We start from the raw sequence: 21,877 nt of genomic DNA on the forward strand, positions 1-21,877 counted from the left end.
CACCCCAAAAAACATTTCCCAACTTCTCCTGAGTACGGCAATACCACATGTGTGACACTTTTTTTTGCAGCCTAGGTGGGCAAAGGGGCCCACATTCCAAAGAGCACCTTTCGGATTTCACCGGCCATTTTTTACAGATTTTGATTTCAAACCACTTCTCACGCATTCGGCCCCTAAAATGCCAGGGCAGTATAACTACCCCACAAGTGACCCCATTTTGGAAAGAAGACACCCCAAGGTATTTCCTGATGGGCATAGTGAGTTCATGGAAGTTTTTATTTTTTGTCACAAGTTAGTGGAATATGAGACTTTGTAAGAAAAAAAAAAAAGAAAAAATCATAATTTTCCGCTAACTTGTGACAAAGAATAAAAACTTCTATGAACTCACTATGCCCATCAGCGAATACCTTAAAGTGTCTACTTTCCGAAATGGGGTCATTTGTGGGGTGTTTGTACTGTCTGGCCATTGTAGAACCTCAGGAAACATGACAGGTGCTCAGAAAGTCAGAGCTGCTTCAAAAAGCGGAAATTCACATTTTTGTACCATAGTTTGTAAACGCTATAACTTTTACCCGAACCATTTATTTTTACCCAAACATTTTTTTTTTTATCAAAGACATGTAGAACAATAAATTTAGAGAAAAAATTATATATGGATGTCGTTTTTTTTGCAAAATTTTACAACTGAAGGTGAAAAATGTAATTTTTTTTGCAAAAAAAATCATTAAATTTCGATTAATAACAAAAAAAGTAAAAATGTCAGCAGCAATGAAATACCACCAAATGAAAGCTCTATTGGTGAGAAGAAAAGGAGGTAAAATTCATTTGGGTGGTAAGTTGCATGACCGAGCAATAAATGGTGAAAGTAGTGTAGTGCAGAAGTGTAAAAAGTGGTCTGGTCATTAAGGGTGTTTAAGCTAGGGGAGCTGAGGTGGTTAAAAAAAAAAAAAAAACCCAGAAGGGATGTGCATCCATACGGCCCCCTCCCCGCCCCTCATTACCGCAAGACCACCCTGTCTGTGCAGTACCACACTGGGCCCGTGTCCTATCTCGGATAAGGAGCACCTCTCATAGTTCCCAATCCGCCCTCCGAGCCGTTTGGTTGATAATTCTCCTCCTCTGCAAATCCTGTGGAGGACAGCTGATGTTCCCAATCCAACTTCCGGGTCGTTTGGTTGATAATTCCACCTGCGCAATTTAGTGCTGGACCACTGAAGGATTCCAATCCATCCTCTGGGGCCGTTGATGATTCTCACCTCCGCATTACAGTGGAGAGCCTCTGCAATTCCCAATCCACCCTCTGGTTCGTTTGGTTGATAATTCTCCACCTGCTAAATTCAATAGAGGACCTCTGACATTCCCAATCCACCCTCCTGGTCGATTGGTTGATAATTCTGCGCCTGCGCAATTCAATAGCGGGCCTCTGACATTCCCAGTCCACCCTCCGGGGTCATTTGGTTGATAATTCTCCGCCTGCGCATTCAATAAAGGACCCCTGACATTCCCAATCTACCCTCCGGGGTCGCTGGGTTGATAATTCTCCACCAGCGCATTCAATAAGGGACCTCTGACTTCCCAATCCACCCTCCTGGGTCGTTTGGTTGATAATTCCCCACCTGTGTAATCCAGTAGGGGTCAGCTGGGACTCCCAGTCCACCCTCTGGGGTCATTTGGTTGATAATTCTTTGCCAGCGCCATTCAATTAAGAACCTCTGACCTTCCCAATCCACCCTCCCGGGTCGTTTGGGGGATAATTCTCCACCTATGCAATCCACCTCCGGAGTCGCTTGATTGATACTGCACCGCCTGCGCAATCCGGAAGACGGACCTCTACAAGCTCCCATCCCACCCCCTGGGTAGTTTGGTTGATAAGTCCCCACCTGCGCAGTCCACAACTGCCAGGGGCAAGATTCTGAGGAGTAGACCTACGCGCGAGCGGAACACAGCGCATCTTTTCTCCTCGCAACCCCACCCTTCCTCCCTGTGTTACTCTCAGACACACCCTCCCATATGCACTACTTCTCGCCGTGGGCATTCGCCCCCCCTTCATAGGTGGGGTATTCTCCCTACGACTGGCTAGTACTTTTGCCGTATGCTTACACCTTCCTTAGGTAGCTAATTGCACTACCATTGAATACGGTTCAGACTGTCACACTATCCTTCCATAGGCGGAGTGTTACACATCTCCGTGCTTCTGTTGCATTACCCCCTTCCGCTAGTGATCCAATAGCAGGGAATAACTAAACTTCTTCGGATGCTGCAATTCTGCGGCACCACGGCTCTAGGTGCCTTTGCTTATTTCCAAGGGGGCGTGGCAACAGTCGGTACTCGCAGGTGCCCGGCACTCTTATCCTGGTGCTATATGGGTGCCACCAGTGGACACTGTGGCTATTCCTTCCTTTGGTGCTGGTTTCGCGCATGATTATAACATCCTCTATCTTCTCAGTGGGTTCCTAGCATCACTTTATGTCCTAGAGACCCCCCATCTCCATGGGCCTCCGTTGTTCCAGTCGGTCATGGTTTTGTCCGCATCAATACGTAGTGCGTACACCATTGCACATCTATGGGAAGTACGTTCCAGCGAATTGAGTGTTTTTCACTGACTCCGTATTCTCTATCCACCACTCCCCCTTCCCTGGGAAAGTGGTTATGCTGGCACTCAGGTTTAGCTCCTACAGCTTGTTCTACTCCACAGGTGCAGCTTTTCTAATGCTCGAGTTCGTGGTCGCTCCAGTGGGACATCCCCCTCAGGTAGGGGTCCTACCCTGGCGCTAGCTTGGCAGTTGCGCCTGTTCTGCGCCCTTCCAGGTAGCGTATTAAGGTTAACTCTACTTAACTGGGGCAGTATGGTACATGGCTTCTACAGATAGTCTCAGGCCTCCCTTTCAGTTTTGTGCTGACGGGGCAAGCGTTGGCTACTGCTGTGGGAGCGGTGTTGCTCACAGCTCTGCACAGCTTTTTTGTCAGGCGGTGGACTCTTTTAACACTGAATTCGGTGGCCTCTGCGGGTGACCCCCTCCTCTGCGGGGATATGGGGCTACCAATACAGTGTGACTCCCCTTGCCTGGCTTCCTCCTCAGGCGAAGTTTTTGCACAGCCCCTTAATCCTTGGCTACTTCTGTATAGCGCCAGTCTCAGACGGGGAATGGGCTTAAACCTAGCCTATTCTTCTGTCTTTTCCTCCTCTGGCTCAAGGTTCATAGCCATTCTGCATGCCTTGGTAGTTCCTACGTTGCTACCTTCCCTCATCTGCATTTGCACAGGGTATTAGGCCTTATTCACACGTCCGTTGTTTCTTTCCTGATCTGTTCCGTTTTTTGCGGAACAGATCTGGACCAGATCTGGACCCATTCATTTTCAATGGGTCCTGAAAAAAAATCAGACATTGAGCTGTCTGTTTTTTTTCAGGACCCATTGAAAATGAATGGGTCCAGATCTGTTCCGCAAAAAACGGAACAGATCAGGAAAGAAACAACGGACGTGTGAATGGACCCTTAGTTTGGTGGCCTTCCATTCCAGGCACGATCCGGTCCGACTGGTGGGCTGTGGCGCCCTCCACATTCCTTCTCCTACAGAGACTCTTCCATTGGTCTGGGTGTGCTAACGGTATCTACACGAAAGCTTCCCACCTTTCTCTCCAGAGCCAGAGTTCCTGAAGCATGCGACGTGGACGCCCTGATTCTCCTTGGTGGAAGTTCTTCCCCCTTACGTGTTTCTTCTCCTTCTTCCCAGGGTTCTGCGGTCGAGTTGACCCCGTCACGCAGTCGAGTTGACCCCGTCACGCAGTCGAGTTGACCCCGTCACGCGTGGTATGCTGACCTCGTTCTCCTTCCTGGAGACGTCCCTTGGTCACTGCCACTCAGACGACCTTCAGCACCCACCCAATATTGTTGTCCGGCCACAGTTGTAGCTGTTGCTGGTTTGGACCCAGTTGGGTCCTTTGGCATGGTTGGTGTTCCAAGTTTTCTCTTTTGGTTGGCTTGCTTCTCCTACGGCTTGTACACAAACTGAAGCTCTCTCTCCAGGCTGGAGGGGATATAGCTGCCGGGGGAGGAGCTAACAGCTTTTACTAGTGTCAATGCCTCCTAGAGGACATGTCTATACCCACGGTTCCTGTGTCCCCCAATGAAGAGCAAGAAAGAGATTTTACTGGTAAGTTATACAGAAATCTCCTTTTTCCCTATTGGCTGTGCCAAGTGTGTATATGTATGGAGGGATCGGGAGAGATGGCTGTTGGCCAAACAAGGGTTTGTCCAACTGCTAATGTGTATGGTGAGCCTTGGAAGACCCTACATACGGTAGGTGCTATTAAGCATGGTGACAATAAAGTACCTGCTTGGGATTGCAGTGACATCTGAAGGCAACATGATGCCAACAAGTCACTGTCCTCTAGCAAATGAAATGGACATTATGTTCTCCTCTGTTCTTCTGTTCTGTAATAAAGCTGAATGTTGATTTTCCTTCAGCATCTTTAACGAAGTATATTAAATTTGATAGTTGTGTACTTGTTGTGCCAGATGACATTTCCCATGACTTTTCCTGAAGATTGTAACGAAATTCTTCACATTATTTTAACTTTTTATACTTGAAGTCATAGTGATCTCTCGGTGTTGTTGGCTTTATGTATGACTTGACAACATTTGATAAATCCCAGTTGTTTTATTTTCCCTAATAATATTAATATCTCAGTAAATCAGATTAGCCCGGGATTAATATCATGGAAACTTATTGGGAGCAGTTTAGCAACAAAGGGCTTTATATCTGACACATTTTATCTATGAAATATGAAACTGCAACCAGTGTAATGTCAATCCTGATATTTTCCATTATGATTTGTGCTTATATGAAAGGCGCTTTCATAATGAAATGTTAAATGTGACAGTGAATACAGCAAAAAAATAAAAATAACTCTGTGAAAATGATTTGGTCAGACTCCTTAAATATTCACATAAGCTGTTCTTTGGTCTTGGCTTGACGTACACATGGAATTAAATAAATTGCGTGTGAACATTTCTTATGCATGTTTGTTGGATGGAAGGGTGAGTTTATAACCTACGCACTTTCCAAAATTACACTTCAAACCCATTTTCAATGTATCTGCATTCTATGCATTTGTCTTCATAATTCATCTCCTCAGACAGTCTGCAATCTATATGGAATACTAACTTTATAAAACATAATGATAAAATGGAGTGCAGAACATTTTTTTAGACATTGGGATATCACTCCAGAAGCCTTTTTTTTATGGATCTTTGCATAGGGAGCAGCAACTTTTTCACCAATTTGTGCTATAGTAGATCTGCAAGATCAGACCAGACTGCCTAGGCATGACTCTCCACAATTGTCAATGCTAATAACCACATAGCTGGTGCACCCTACAAGGCCTGCCGTTCTGGAGCTGCTCTGACCTCGTTGTCTAGCCATCACAGCTTGTTTAATGTCAGTCACTCAGATCCTTACACTTTTTCCTGCTTCCAACACGTCCTCCTCAAGAACTGACAACCTGCTGCCTGATATATCCCACCCCTTGACAAGACCATCAGTGCAATTCACTTTACCTGTCAATTAGTTTTAATCCCTTCAAGGGGTTGTCCAATTAAACTAATACATTCTAAGCCGGAGTAATGTGATAAAATAACAAGCAAAGTCATACTTGCCCTTTCTTTTTTTCTTCTCCCCGCTGCTTTCAGCATCAAACTGCAGCCCTGCAGTGCTGACGTCATCATCCTGGTTGCAGCAGTGACATTCCGTACACATCAGGTTATAGCTCAGCCAATCATCGACTGTTGAGGCCAGAGATGACATGGTCACTGCTGCAGCCAGGTAAACAAACAGACGGGAAGGACAATAGCATGGTCACATTTACCACTGCTGGGGATGTATTATTTTAACTTTGACAACCACTGTAATGACCAGACCTTAAAGGGGTCTTCCAGGATTTTATTCCTTGTTAACTAGCTCCCAAAGCATGTTGTACCTAATTAAGAAAAAAAAAAATCATATTTGCCATTTTAGCACCCTGCCTTTTTGGCGATCTCCCGGTTTTTGCTCGGGATACGAACATGTCGTGTGCTGCTGCAGCCTATGGCTGGCCTCAGCAGTGATATGTCCATGAGCAGCATGTGAATCAGCAGTGATGTGTGCACATTACTCCGTCTGTGTCCCAGACAAAAGTAAACGGGCTAGGGACTGGGAAGATCGTGGAATGTAGTCATTTAAAAAGGGCGATAATCCTGGAAAACTCCTTTTAATGACCAGATTTTTATTTATTTTTTATAAACTTTGCACTTTTATTGGCCCTTTTCTTTACCACAATATTTTGCTGTATTTTTTCCATGATGAACATGGATGAAGACTGAAGACAGATTCCCTTTAGCAGCTTTGCTTTATACCATGTTTTCGAGTAAATAAAAAATCTTTAATAAAGTATATTACAAAATTGTTTAACAATCCCTACACTATATTAAAATAAACTGGAATGGCAGGTACACTTTAAATTAGCTAATTGGTCTGAAAATAAATGAGTAAAAGTGGTTTCCTATTTTGTGTTGGTTGTAATTTATTTATATTTTTTTCCCTTTGTTATAAAAGACCTTTGTAAAATAATAAAAACATGATAGAATGTAAATGTTCATCAGTTTTACGGTGTTGGTTCTAGTGGCTGTGGCTCCTGTTGCAGCTGGTTGCAGGGGGTGCCAGCTTTGAGACCCCCACCAATATTATTGATGACCCATCTTGGACTACTTTCACACTCGCGTTTGGTGCGGATCCGCACCAATAATACAACCGCATGCATCCGTTCAGAACGGATCTGTTTGTATTATCTTTAACATAGCCAAAACTGATCCGTCTTGAACACCATTGAAAGTCAATTGGGGGCGGATCAGTTTTCTATTGTGCCATATTGTGTCAGTGAAAACTGATCCGTCCCCATTGACTTACATTGTGTGTCAGGACGGATCCGTTTGCCTCCGCATCGTCAGGCGGACACCGAAACACTGCAAGCAGCGTTTTGATGTCCGTCTCCAGGGCAGAACGGAGGCAAACTGATGCATTCTGAACGGATCCTTTTCCATTCAGAATGCATTAGGGCAAAACTAATCAGTTTTGGACCGTTTGTGAGAGCCCTGAACGGATCTGACAAACAGAAAGCAAAACGTCAGTGTGTAAGTAGCCTTAAAGATATTTCATCAGTATCAAAGCAGGCCGCAATAAAAAGCCTTCCACCCCTCACCCGCTGTGCTCAGAGCAGGGAGTCTAGCAGGCTTCAGGCCTCCCACACCATCCGGGCTGTCTCATCATGCAGCACACCTACTGCTGCCCAATGTCACCTATCTTGTCCAGAGCAGGGAGTCTGGCAGGCTTCAGGGAGAAGCCTCTGCTTGGCCCCCACCCACCATGTCCAGAGCAGCGAGTCCACCAGGTTGTAGACTCCTGACAATGCTTCACATCCATTGCTGCCTGGCCTGCCTGCCCACCATATTCAGTGCAGCGAAGAACACTGCTCACATCTGCACACCATGTCCACCAACTGTGACCAGCAGGGCTGTCTTATCATGCAGCACACCTGCCACTTCCCGATGCCACCCCCCTTATCCCGAGCTCTGACTTCTGCATGCTCCTCACATATGCCAAGCCACCTCACTGCACTGCACATCTGTTGCAGCCCGGCCTGCACACCATGTCTTTAGGGGAACTCCAAAGGCTGAAGGGTACAGACTAAAACGTGAGACTATAATTTATGGTTAAAGAAAATATTCCAAACCTGAAAAAACATGTTTTTATAAATATGCTAAATGAAAAGAGACCAAGGGGCTGTACTTAAAGGGGTAATCCCATCTCAGACAGTCTGATAGGTGCGGGTCCGTAAACTGAGCCGGCAAAGTGAAGGAGGGCGCATGCGTGGCCACCCTCTATTCATTTCTATGGTGCTGTTGAAAAATAGCCATTTCCATCGGCCCCATAGAAATGAATGGGTGCGCACCGCACATGAGCCGCCACCACTTCCATTCACTTCAGTAAAGCCGGCAGAAATGGCTATTTTCAGCAGCCTCATAGAAATGAATAGAGGGTTGCCGCACATGCGCGGTGCACCCTCCTTCACTTTGCCGACTCAGTTTGAGGTCCCAGAGGTGGGACCCGCACCTATCAGACAATAGGGCCATATCCTAGCGATAATCAGTATATATTAAAGGAGTTATCCAGGAATTGATAATGATGACCTATTATCAGGATAGGTCATCATTATCACATGGCAGGGGTGCGAGTCCTGGCACTCCTGCCATTCAGCTGTTTCAGGGAATTGCTGCGCTCACTTCAACTCTGGTAAGCGCAACCAGCTCCCGGGAGCTTACCAACTACAGTGCTGTACGTTGTATAGTGGCTGTGCTTGGTATTGCAGTTCAGCCCTGTTGACTTAAAAAATGGGGCTGAGCTGCAACTAGGCCATGTGACCAATGTGCTGTGGCACTTGTGGAGCGGTTTATTCCAACAAATGATCAGCAGGGGTCCCAGGTGTTGGACCCCCGCCGATCTGATATTCATGACCTATGCTGAGGATATAAATTTCCAAATAACCCCTTTAATAGCTGTGCATTCAGTTCCCTTATTCCTTGGTATTTTTATAGGTTGTTTAGTAAAAATAAGAAAATTGATTTAAGTGCTGCGGACCGCAAATAGACTTGAATAGGTCTGCAATCTGCCAGGTATGGCAAAAGATAGGACATATCCTTTCTTTTGCAATGTGGAGACACAGACACGAAAGCCCACAGAACTGCTTCCGTGTGCTTTCAATCCATGCCTCCATTCTGCAAAAGAAAGGACATGTCCTATCTCCGGCCGTATATCTTGGCGATGGTGGACCCATTAAAGTCAGTGGGTCTGCATCCGCAGCAGTAAGTGCACGTGTCCGTATATTGCAGACTAGACATTTGTGGTCCGCAGTACAGGCACAGAGCCCTTACTGTCATGTGAGTGGGCCCTAAGAGATGCATACACGTGCCATTGCTGGTTGGAGATGCTGGTTTATGCGAAGGTGTAGCGTTCCATCAGTGGATTAAATGATGCACTATTATTTGCTTCTGCACCATGAGTGCAGCCTTTTATATCTCATTTTTATTTTTAATATCCACCCTCATTTAAGGGGACCCGTCACCAAGAAAATGCAGTCCAATTTGCAAGTGGCATGTTATAGAAAAGGAGGAGCTGAGCAAATTGATATATGCTGTAGTTTTGTAAGAAAAGCTTTTGCTCATTCTGACCTTAGGAGTCAAGTGGGCGGTCTTACCAGTGATTGACATATCTATGCATGTACAGGAAAGGCTTTCGAGCACTGGTTAAGACCTCCCACTTGACTCCTAAACTCAGAGTTAACATAGATTCAAATTAATATATTACTAGTTAAACATTAGATATATTTTTGTATTGTAGTGGTAGGGTAGAGTAAGTTACTGTATCACAATCCCTACTCTTGTGATATTAATATCAGAGTAATATCACAATGTTCTTGAAGCCTCCTCAGAGTGCTCCCCACCCTTTCCCCCTGAGTTTAGGTATGTCTGGCCTTTTTTTAGCCACTTTAAGTTCCCCTGTTTATTATCTTTTATAATGATTGGGAAGACACTTATGTCTATAACTATATCGGAGCACTTCAGGAATTAAGGTGCACTTGTCATCTTCTTTACCCACCTCTTCTCCGGAACCCGCTCTGATTGATAGTGTTTGGTACCTACCCATTGCTCAGCCCTATTTAAAGAGCAAGGAAGGCCGGGAGCACACGGCCATACTAATGCCGGGGGATGCTGCACGCAACATGTGCAGCTCCATGCCGCATCTCGGCTTAAAGTTCCGCTACCTGCCTGTCCTCAGTACTGCTTGTCCTTGCTACTGAAGAAGTGTCCAAGTATATGGGACATGGGAAATGTGTTCGGCGGGATTAGCAATTGTTGATGTTAGCAGCGGTGTTTCTATGCTTATCCCCAGAACGGCCGGCTATACAGTCAGGCCCCTAAATATTGGGACATCGACACAATTCTAACATTTTTGGCTCTATACACCACCACAATGGATTTGAAATGAATCGAACACGATGTGCTTTAACTGCAGACTGTCAGCTTTAATTTGAGGGTATTTACATCCAAATCAGGTGAACGGTGTAGGAATTACAACAGTTTGCATATGTGCCGCCCACTTGTTATTGCATTCTGAGCACCACACTGGGCTCCAAACATTAGGGGTATACTGAGTCTCATAGGCCAAGTGGTAACAGTGGAGGCTACCTCTGTATGGTGGAAATTAGCCTCCCATAAATATGTTTACACTGACCCCGCTCTGACACTTAGTGCTTTGCAGTGCGGTAGTATATGTATCTCTACTGACACAGCTGGTCTTTACACACACTTTTTTTTTTGTTGGAACTAGGCCAACTGTGGCCAATTTAGCCATTACTTATTGGCCTTATTCACATACACCAATATCCATTGGGTGTATGTGCTGACCTCTGTGTCCTATGTATCCAACAGGCCAGTAATTTAGATATAACAATCACTGAGGTGGTCTGTTGTATTTCTAGGATACAGTTTCCAAATGCCTAATCATTGGTTATGTATATAGGGCAGTGCTCCTTCTGTTTTTTTTTATTATTTTTGAAAGAATAAAAATATTTTTGTTTTCTTTTACACCAAGTGAAATGTAATTAGTCTATGTACACCTTTTGGGGACAATTAGTTTAGATTTTTTTTATTAGTGCTTTGTACTCCATTATGAGCTAAAAAATCTTTTTTTAATTTCTCTATTAAAAAAAATAAGTCCTTTTCTCTGTACAGAGCTGAGATACTCAACTAGCAGGATCTGAATCTTCTCTCTGCTCCATCAGATAGCTTGCGGACAGGCTCCTTATCCCTGCTCTCAGACCTTATAAACTCTCATCAAAGCCCAATCCTTATCTTACTGATAAGAATGTGGCCTTTAATAAGTGTTTATGACCTCTTAGTAATTTAGAGATTAGGGCTATTAGATGACTGCCACAAAGTGAAAGTAGGATACACACAGCTAGAAAAACAGTAATAAAGACCAATTGAAAAAAAGATTTTTAGCCCCAAATAAGTAAAATACAATCATAAAAAAGTTTTGGCCCCGAAGGTGTACATGGCCTATAAACAGTTGGAGGCAGATTTGTAGATGAAAAGACCTGGCATTCTCTAAGAATTGTACTGGGATAAGTCTTTGCATAGTGTCCAGAGTCAGACTCTGTATGATACTACAGCCCATCAGCACCCAACTGTTTGATTGGGTTATTAATAACGAGTTCTCTGTCCATGTGTTTAACAGCAGGTTTTCTTGTACTCTCAGCCCAACACTCGGCTGAAAAACCTCCTGAAGAGCTATATTAAAAGGATTCTGTCAGCATCAGCACTGCTAGTAAACTATGTAAACAAATTTACCTGAGTGCAAAGTGGTTTTTGTAAAAAAAAAATATAGATTTTTAAGACTTTTGGGTCTTTTTAAAATATGCAAATGATTTGCCTAGACAAGGCCAGTCATTAGTCATTCTGCCTGGCACTGTCCTTCGTCCTCTACTGCGCATGCGCCGATGTCTCATAGGTATGCAATATCTATGTAAGCTTAAGCCTAGGTTATTAGCAATGCTAATTCTGACATCTCCCTTTAAAGGAAACCTGTCGCCACATAAATTCAAAATAATCTGCAGGCAGCATGTTACCGAGCAGGAGGAGCTGAGCAGACTGATATATAGTTTTATGGGGAAAGATTCAGTTTAACTTGTATTTCTTTCATTTAAGTTCCTGCTCATCCTGGGCTTTGTAGTCAAGGAGGCGGTCCTATCAGTGATTGACAGCTTTTCCCATGAAATTATAGATCAGTCTGCTCAGCTCCTCCTGCTGTATAACATACTGCCTGCAGCTCAGACACCATGTTTCATGTGACAATAAAGTATTTCGAGTATATATTTTCACTCTATATGCTTTTTTTATTTATTTTTTATCCTGAGTATGGGCTATTTGCAGGCATTTTCTAGGCTATGAATGTGTTTTTTTTTTTTTTTTAATAACCGTATATCAGCCATTTATTTGTACTGCTTATTAGCGTAACATCTCCCAAAACCTCCACCCTACAGGGTGTGCCATTTTTAAAATGGTCTGCATTATGTTCATGAGATTAATAAAGCACATTGATGCTTGTTCTCCACGGACTCCATTTCTGGCTTCCATAGAAGGCTTCTGCTGGTCCACTGTTTCCTGTTTAAGGCATCATTCTTATGATTGTATTTTTCATCCATGTGCTATTCGCATTTTTTGCACACTGACCCATTCATTTCTTTGGGGACGTGCTCACATCCATATATTTTTGCTAATCCGTGTGACCATTCAGCAAAATATAGAGCAGGTCCTATTCTTGTCCATGTTGCAGATGAGAATAGTCCTTTCTATTAACAGGGGGGCGAAAAACACAGAATGCACATGGAAGGTATCTGTTTTTTGTGGAGTGAAATGCGGACATTGCCATGAAGCTACTGCATTCATTCTATATGTAGCCTGTTGGCATTGCTGGTGATGCCCAGCCATTATTTAAAGACCATGTCATTTTGAGAAGTGTGACTATTGTAAAATTTTACTGTCTGCCCTTCTTACAATGACATTATTAAGCACAGCAATGACTTGTATTTTCTATTTTACAGATGTACCTTGTGATTTTCCCGGAAGGAACGCGGTACAATCCTGATATACCCAAGGTTATTGCTGATAGTCAAGCATTTGCTATGAAAGAAGGTACAATTGTGAAAGAGCACAAGAAGTGAAATTCATCTAATGACATCGGTTGCTTGTGAATATTTAACAGCACCTGGAAAGTATCAGGAATTGCATACATAGGGCAGTGGCGCTGGTTCTTGGCACTAATGCCAGTTGCTGATTATTCACTTGTCTTTTATGGCTACAGTTTACCCATCTTTTAAAAACTACCCCCAGCTAGCTAACAACATAAAGTCATGTCAGGATGGTTTCAATAACAGGGTGGTGAGCTCTCTCTAGTCCAAAGATCTGCAAAAGTCACTTGATGTAATAGGGCACCTCCGAATCTACAGTCTGCAGGGACTTTGATGCTATCTTGTTAATATCTTCAGTATAGACATTGATGAAAACCTTTTTCTTTTGAACAGGATTAAACAATCTTTTAGGGTACATTCACATCTGCAGCAGGCTGATCTGAGAGCAGCCCGCAGTATTTAGCTGGATCCAGCATTGCCAGATTCTACACTTTATCACTGGATCCCCAATGGCTATAATGGGGTCCGGCGGTGATTCGGGCGGCATTGAGTTTGAAGTGCTGTACTCTATCTCCAGAACTCCCACAGAAACAAATGGATTGTCTACGCACATGTGCAACCGGCTGCTCCGCTCTTTTCAGGAGGGCTGCAGAGCCCCTGTTCTTGTGAGTGATGGGGGTCCCAGCAGTAAGATCCCCGATCTGTGGATAGGGGACAACTTTAACCAACCAGAATACCCAAGATGCAGCTACCCCAAACACATAAAATGTTATATAATCTAATGCAACAAGCTCTGGAATTCCTTATGACATGGTTGGTAGCTTAAAGGCTATGGACACCTGGGGGGCACTTTTCATATTTATTATTATTATTATAATTATTATTATAATTATTATTATTTTTATTATTAAATAATATTATTATTATTATTATTATTATTTATTCTACTACTACTCCGGAGAAGGATGGAGGCCTATCCCTCCCCTTCTTTCAGGGATATTATCCGGCATCACAGATACGTTGGTGTTTGGATGATGGGAGTGACCACCATCTTTCGACTATTGTGAGGGATTTCCCGGGACCATATAGGGATATTTTTAATATTTTGGATACTGGATTTTTAGGAAATAGAGGGAAGCACGGTCTTATAAGTAATACTCTTCACAGGGTTTGAAATAAAATCAAAAGTATTTTGAAGATCACTTATTCCACTCAATATACGCCTTTGTGGCATAATATGAATTTAAAAGAATTTTTTGTATTCTTTGATTATGAACATTGGGTTTGAAGTGGGATTAATAGACTTTCACATATTATAGTAGATGGGAAAATATTACCATTAGAAAAATTAATACACGACACCGAAATATCTTTTATAAGCAAGTTTAGATATGCACTAATTTATTACACATTTATCCACACGGTAGATAAGAAAGTATTTGATATTAGGGAAAACACTTTTGTTGATTTTTGTTTTAAATCTTATGGGTCCAGGACTTCTCTTTCGCAGGTATATGACAAGATCTGACAAGCTCTAGTTGGGGTCACCGAGTTTAGGAGTAGGTCAAAATGGAGAGATGAACTAGGGGAAGAGAATAATCTGAATTGGGGAACATTAAATTAGCATCAATTTCATATAGGTATAGACTTATCCAATTTAAAATTGTCCATAGTCTCTATTAGTCTCCAGCCCTCCTAGCGAAAATAGGAAAAAAAAAAACAGAGGGTAGATGCTGGAAGTGCGTTAGAGAGGGGGCCGGGTCTACACATTTACTGTGGCACTGTTTGGGGATCCAGCACCTCTGGCACCGGATCTACATAGAATTGGGAAAAGTCCATAACATCAGAATGGAACCAAACTTAATTCAAGCAATTCTGGGGGACTTTTCAACTACGGATCTACCTGCTCAAGCCAGAAAGATCTGCTTAAAGTATTTTCTGGCAGCAAAAGCACTTTTAGCGAAAAATTGGGGATCTGAAAAAACCACTACCTTCCCAGAATGGAAGTCCTTAATCAATAAGCTAAAGATCTATGAGGATATAGCTGGTGACCAGTGATATGTGGAGATAAGCTGTTGGTCCTTTTTGAAAACAGCGTAGGCACCTTTCAAGAACAGGCCCTCTGGTGACATTCATTGGTTGGATTGGTTTAGCAGCAGCGACGGGAAAAGGGGGGGGGGGGGTGGAATCCTGGGTGGTTTTCCCTTGGGGCTATGCTGCCTGTGGCGGGGGGCCTCGGGCGGCGCTTCGCCTCCCTGGGCTCCGTTCCGAGGCACGGGGTGGGCGCTGGGGGCTCCCCGCCGCGGGGTGCCTACTTAGTACAATTAGTAGCCCTCCTAACTTGGCTTTTTAGTTATAGAAATTAGCTATACTATTATGGGCTGTCAGGTACTGCCATTGAGTCTCTTCTTTTGTTATATATTTGGAATACAGCTTAAGCTACTTTCACACCTGCGTTCGGGTGTCTGCTCGTGAGCTCTGTTTGAAGGGGCTCACGAGCGGCCCCGAACGCGACCGTTCAGCCCTAATGCATTCTCAGTGGACGCGGATCCGCTGAGAATGCATCAGTCTGGCAGCGTTCAGCCTCCGCTCAGTGAGCGGACACCTGAACGCAGCTTGCAGCGTCCGGGTGTCCGCCGGCCGTGCGGAGGCAAGCGGATCCGTCCAGACTTACAATGGAAGTCAATGGGGACGGATCCGCTTGAAGATGACACCATATGGCTCAATCTTCAAACGGATCCGTCCCCCATTGACTTTCAATGTAAAGTCTGGACGGATCCGTTCAGGCTACTTTCAGACTTCGTTTTTTTTTCAAATTATAATGCAGACGGATCCGTTCTGAACGGATACAAACGTCTGCATTATAGGAGCGGATCCGTCTGAGCAGACATCAGACGGACCCGCTCTGAACGCTAGTGTGAAAGTAGCCTTAGGAATGCATTGCTGCTAATCTACTTAGGTTTTATTTATATTAATTAATTGCACAATCGCCTGCAGGGGTATTTATGGTAAGGCAGGGCTACAAACTGGGCAAGCAGCTCTCCTGGAGGACGGGACTCCATGTAAAGAGAAACTGACAGTCTGCAGATACTCTCGGGTAACCCCTGTAGTACAAGAACTGCTAGGCATTTTAAAGACCAATTAAAAAATATATATATTTCTATCCGGAAATGAGTAGAATGCAATAATAAAATGCCCCCAGAGGTGCCCATAAGCTTTTACACTCCAGTAAGGCTATGTTCACATGTGGCCAAATGTCTGTGTCTGCAAATCTGTTCCATACATGTGGTTGTTTCTGCAGCATGTGCATGGGTTTCTGTAAGCCCCAGTCAGATGAATAAGACGGTCATAGAAACTTCTGCAGCAAATCTGCCATTTATGAACACACCCTAACAGGTAGCAAGCAGTTCTTCACATCATGCTGCAGTAAACTAACTTAGAAAGCCCCAAAAAAGAGCCGTAGGTGAAGCTACTGAACGTTTCATCACAAATGTCTCTCTTGAGTAAACCATGTTGAACACCAGCCGTGTTCTTTGTACACTCGCCATATACGTGCTGAGAGCCTGTCTGGCTCTGTGGCCAAAGACCATCTCATTTCAAGCACGTTTGTGTTGGTCTAGAACTCAGTTTGGCTGAAGAACACAAGCATTCTCAGAACTATTGTCAGTGCCTGGTATACTTCTGCACTAAAGCCTTTTATATTTAGGAACATGGAATAGCTATTTAAAACAGGATATCGGAGTCACAGCAGATCTCTGCAGGATGTTGTGCTAGAAAATAAACCATTAAAAAGTGTTCTCTGGGAGGCACACATGCAAAGTGATGCGCAGTCAGAAAGTACGTTCGAATCCACCCCAGTCTGTGCATTCATCGTACAAACTTGTCCTCAACTAACCTTCAAGTGACAGTAATAAATTAGTAACCAAGTCATCATCTAACACAAAAACAGGTCTAGGTCTGTTTAATATTACTGATTTCATATCTAGGTGCAGTAAGCATATGAGGGCTCTATTCCCACATCTGTATACTGTCATCTCTATATGTGATGGTTACTAAAGGGGAATAGTCATCTCTTCTGGCCTTCTACTTCTAAAGGTGGAATTATATGATTTTACTTAAAAGGGCTGTCCACTCCTTTACGATTGATCCTCAGGATAGGCCGTCAATATATGATCGTTGGGGGTCCGACTCCCTGCACCTCTGCCAATCAGCTGTGCCGGAACTACACAGGTGAGTCCATTGTGTAGATTGTAAATGTGGAGCTGCTCCAATTCATTTCAGTAGGAGCCGTGCTGTAGTATCAGACTCTGTCCACTACATAGTAGACAGAGCTACTCTGAAACAGCTGATGGGTACAGATGTTAATTGGTGACCTATCCTGGGGACAGACCATCAATGGCAAAGGAGTTGACAAGTCCTTCAAAGGTTTATTCCAATCTATCCATGGAATATGCCATTAATGTACGATGGTTTCCCATACCGGGTCTTATCTCACTACTGCCTTGAATGGATAAGTGGCCACACAGGTGTCTCTCTCCGTTCACTTCAGTGAGAATCACAGGCACGTAAGCACACCCGTAGAAGTGTATGGAGAGAGGCAGCCCTCTCAAGATGCGGCCCCTTATTGAGAGTCTGCAACCTGCACTAATTTGGCATTTATGGCATATCCTGTAGATAAGATACCATAGATGGCGAGATGGCGACAGCCCTTGAATCCTCTTATTGTATGCCTGGAAAATAAAAATTAAGTTTAAATTTTTTTTTTAACAGTATTACATTTTTCTACATGGGTCACATTGATTTAAAAATTAAAAAGAAGCCGTACTCAACCTCACCAAACCCCCACTGCTTCTGACATTCCCTGGTCTCTGTTGCTTTCCTCCTCCTGTTCCCAGTGTTTGGCTGAAGTGGCCTTTCTGCTATTTACCGTGTGTTTAGCAAGGAAGTAGAGAGCAATTAGGACCAGGCCGGTGGGCGATGAATAAAAAGAATTTAATAATGCTGGACAACCCCTTTAAGGCCTCTTTCACACGGGCGTTGCGGGAAAATGTGCGGGTGCGTTGCGGGAACACGCCCGATTTTTCCGCACGAGTGCAAAACATTGTAATGCGTTTTGCACTCGCGTTAGAAAAATCGCGCATGTTTGGTACCCAAACCTGAACTTCTTCACAGAAGTTCGGGCTTGGGATCGGTGTTCGGTAGATTGTATTATTTTCCCTTACAACATGGTTATAAGGGAAAATAATAGCATTCTGAATACAGAATGCATAGTAAAATAGCGCTGGAGGGGTTAAAAAAAAAAATGACAAAAATTTTTAACTCACCTTTAATCCACTTGATCGCGGAGCCAGCATCTCCTTCTGTCTTCATCTTAGCTGTGTGGAGCAACAGGACCTGTTGTGACATCACTCCGGTCATCACATGATCCATCACATGATCTTTTACCATGGTGATGGATCATGTGATGACCGGAGTGACGTCACCACAGGTCCTGTTCCACACAGCTAAGATGAAGACCGAAGATGATGCCGGCTCCGCGATCAAGTGCATTAAGGTGAGTTAAATTATTATTTATTTATTTTTTTAACCCCTCAGCGCTATTTTACTATGCATTCTGTATTCAGAATGCTATTATTTTCCCTTATAACCATGTTATAAGGGAAAATAATAATGATCGGGTCTCCATCCCGATCGTCTCCTAGCAACCGTGCGTGAAAATCGCACCGCATCTGCACTTGCTTGCGGATGCTTGCGATTTTCACGCAACCCCATTCACTTCTATGGGGCCTGCGTTGCGTGAAAAACGCAGACTATAGAGCATGCTGCGATTTTCACGCAACGCACAAGTGATGCGTCAAAATCACCGCTCATGTGAACAGCCCCATAGAAATCAATGGGTCGGTATTCAGTGCGGGTGCAATGCGTTTAACTCACGCATCGCATCCGCGCGGAATACTCGCCTGTGTGAAAGGGGCCTAAGTCTTTCAAGTTCTAGTGATCCATTCCTAATGAAGAGTAAAATCCTGATTAAAGACCATTTCCTGACAGAGGTTACTTATGCATGGATCTAGTTTGCCTCCATGTATATGGCATTACAGCAAATGGCAAGAGAGAAAAAAATTTGTGGCTTTTTCTTGTGATTTATTTTTGTTTGGTTGCCCACAACTTATATAAAAAAAATAATGTATAAAAAAAAAATGTATAAAAAAAAGTAATATGCTGTTTCCATAACTAATTGTATAGTGCAATGTGTCTTCCTAGGACTTCCAGTTCTTAAACATGTGCTAACGCCTCGTGTTAAAGCAGCTCACATAGCGATTGAGACCATGCAGGACTACTTGGATGCTGTATATGATGTGACCGTTGCATATGAAAAGAGTACTAACCAGAGTGGCCAAAGGATAGAAGCACCTTCCATGACAGGTAAATTAATATGTGGAACTGAGATGTCCCATTGGGTTATTGCAGCATTGACATAGGGGAACTTGAAGAATATGATATGTAGAGGCTTCCATTTCCATGCGCCGTTCATCAGTCTGTACATAATCTGAGTGAGGTTTACATCTAATGTTGCAGGTGATTCTCCCTTTTTGAACAGGTTATAATAAGGAAAAGCATCAAAAATGCCAGAGCTAATAAAGTGTAAGCCATGGGCATGCATCCAGTACAGTGCATAATATGGCAGGAGCATAGAGCCCTACAAGGAGTCTGTCAGCAGGATTTTGCATATCGCACCATTCATGGTGGCTGATGGGGCTTGAATGGTCTATTGTAAATCCATAGTGGCACTTAGTAGAAAAAGTAGTTTGTTCATGATGTTTTTGTTATATACTAATGTGCTGTTCAGAGCACACTCTAGAGGTGGGCGATATAAACAATATCATCATAAATTCGGGCAACTATATAGGTTTTAGTTATCACCATATCGCGATAGATGACCACAGAGTGGTAGTGAATTGAAGAAGCTTCTCACTCACCGCTCCGTGGCCTTCCGACTCTGCACCGCGCTGAGGGCCTTGAGTGCACACATCGTCAGCGCGCTGGCTGACGCTGTGTGTGACGTCGGGTCCCTCCCAGTGCATGCTGGGAAGAAGATGCCGTCCGTCTCCTGCGGATTCAATCAGCCAGCCGCGCACCCTGCAGGAAAAGTAAGTATATTAGCAGGGGCCCGAATCTACCGGGGGGTGGATGGCTATTGCATGGGACTGATTGCGCTGGCTGGGGGACATGATGATGGTTGCAAACTGGCAATGGCATAGGGCTGATGGCGCTGGCCATCATCATCCATGTCCCCCAGCCATGTAATTTGTATACATACAGAAGAAAATAATATATTGTTATATCACACATGCTTCAAATTATATCGCGATATAGATTTTAGGCCATATTGCCCAGCCCTACAACACAGGTGCGAGATCGCAGGGCCAGGTGAGAGCAGGATTCAAATGCCTGGCCTTGTCAATCGCCTAAGAAAGCGAGCAGCTTCATAGACACAGGGAGGGACAGATGGTTTACCGCGGGGCAAGGCCCACCCTCTGAACAGCTCATTTGCATATGTGAATACTATTATTTTTTTCTGCTGACTGTAGCACTGGATTAACAAGAGTACTGTTTTAATAGACCATTCAAGCCCTACCAGCCAATATGAATGGTCTGTTATGCCTTTAAAGGTGACACCCTTTAAAGGTGATGCCTTATTAAAACAGTACCTGTTTATATGTCCTATTAAGGCATATGGTCATCATAGAGGGGGTCCCTACCTCAGGATGGAGATCCACTCTCTACGAGCAACTCCTGTTTTGGTAGAAATCAGTCATTCTTGTATTACATGGCCTGCCTTTGCTCTGAATGGCCACCAAGTAATACTACCTTACATTTCCCCTGCTGCAGGGGAAGTGCCGAACAGCCTGCAACTTCTAGCAAACAGCCGTTTTGCTGGGGGAAGCAGGACTGGTGTGATCATCTGATCTCTGAGCATCATCTTTAATTGTGTGATCTTCCAATGATCGTTCGTATCAATCAACCATTTTCTCAATGAAAGAAAACCCTGTTTTTCACCCCTTCAAAGTTACTCATGCCCGTAGCGTACTACGCATCTTGTAATGCACTGGAAGGGTTGGGTAGACATTTAGCTGTACTGTAGATTTATGGTGGTGTATTTTATTTCTGCTTTACATTCTTTAGAAGGATCATAAGCTTCTCACAGAAAGGTTCTGCTTTGTGTAATCGGTTGTAAATCCTTTAGTGAAGCGTCTTCTTCTAAATAAGATACATCACAGTGGGCTTTAGTGCCAAGTGTCCTCCAGAAGGAGCAGTTCACTGCCTGACGTTAATTTCCATTGAGTTATTAGCTCCATTAAAGTGCTGTGTAAATATATAGCATCTTCTAACCATATTCAGGTTGCTCCTCGCTACAAAAAGAAAGTCCAGAACGCGTTTCTCTGCCAGTTCTTCCATTTTGTTTGGAATTGGGATTAAGTTTATGGTTGCGTTGACAAGTATTTCATATCTTGACTTATACTGTAGCTAAGAAAAGATTAGTTCTTGAAATCCGTTTATTTTCCTGGCAGTAGATAACTCTACACTGAATACGTCTGATGAAATCTGCTCTTGTGTAGAATACTGTACAATGTATCACACATTGCGTTGTCTGTAATTTCCGCTAATAAACGCATATTTTTTCATTGTAGTTTACCTGTTGAGGCAGTGACATTTAAAGCTGCAGATAGGTCTCTATTTGAGGTCATTAACACTTGTAGGTACGGACTGTAAAGCAGCTATGTCAGCACACTCTAAATTTGCTGACAAAAGTCTAAAGTCCTCCCATCTGCTTTGCGTGGGAATAAAAAAAAAATTGTTTTTATATTAGGAAAGGAACGCTACTGGTTGGTTGATGGATCTCTCACTGGCTTGCCTGGCGCAAATGTGAACAAAGCCCTTAGTCTTGTGGTGGTGTTTGTAGTGTTTTTTTTTTTTGTTTTGTTTTTTTTCCTCCTTGCAACTGATGACAGTTGGTGTAAAAAGATATTGCAGCTTTCTTGGGAAAACATTGTACACATCTGGGCAGATATACTAATCCTGGCTAATAGAGGACTC

General features: G+C 43.6%; 1 protein-coding gene across 1 annotated transcript in view; it reads left to right on the forward strand.

Annotated features, from left to right (window-relative positions):
- Positions 1 to 21,877, forward strand: part of AGPAT5 (1-acylglycerol-3-phosphate O-acyltransferase 5) — a 64,181-nt gene that overhangs the window by 30,752 nt on the left and 11,552 nt on the right. Inside the window, exons 5-6 of the mRNA XM_040428549.1 lie at positions 12,695 to 12,785; positions 19,043 to 19,204. Of these exons, the coding sequence (XP_040284483.1) occupies positions 12,695 to 12,785; positions 19,043 to 19,204 (253 nt within the window). The remainder of the gene's footprint in view (positions 1 to 12,694; positions 12,786 to 19,042; positions 19,205 to 21,877) is intronic.

This window comes from Bufo bufo, chromosome 4 (genome assembly GCF_905171765.1).
Source record: "Bufo bufo chromosome 4, aBufBuf1.1, whole genome shotgun sequence".
NCBI classification, from domain to species: Eukaryota; Metazoa; Chordata; class Amphibia; order Anura; family Bufonidae; genus Bufo; species Bufo bufo.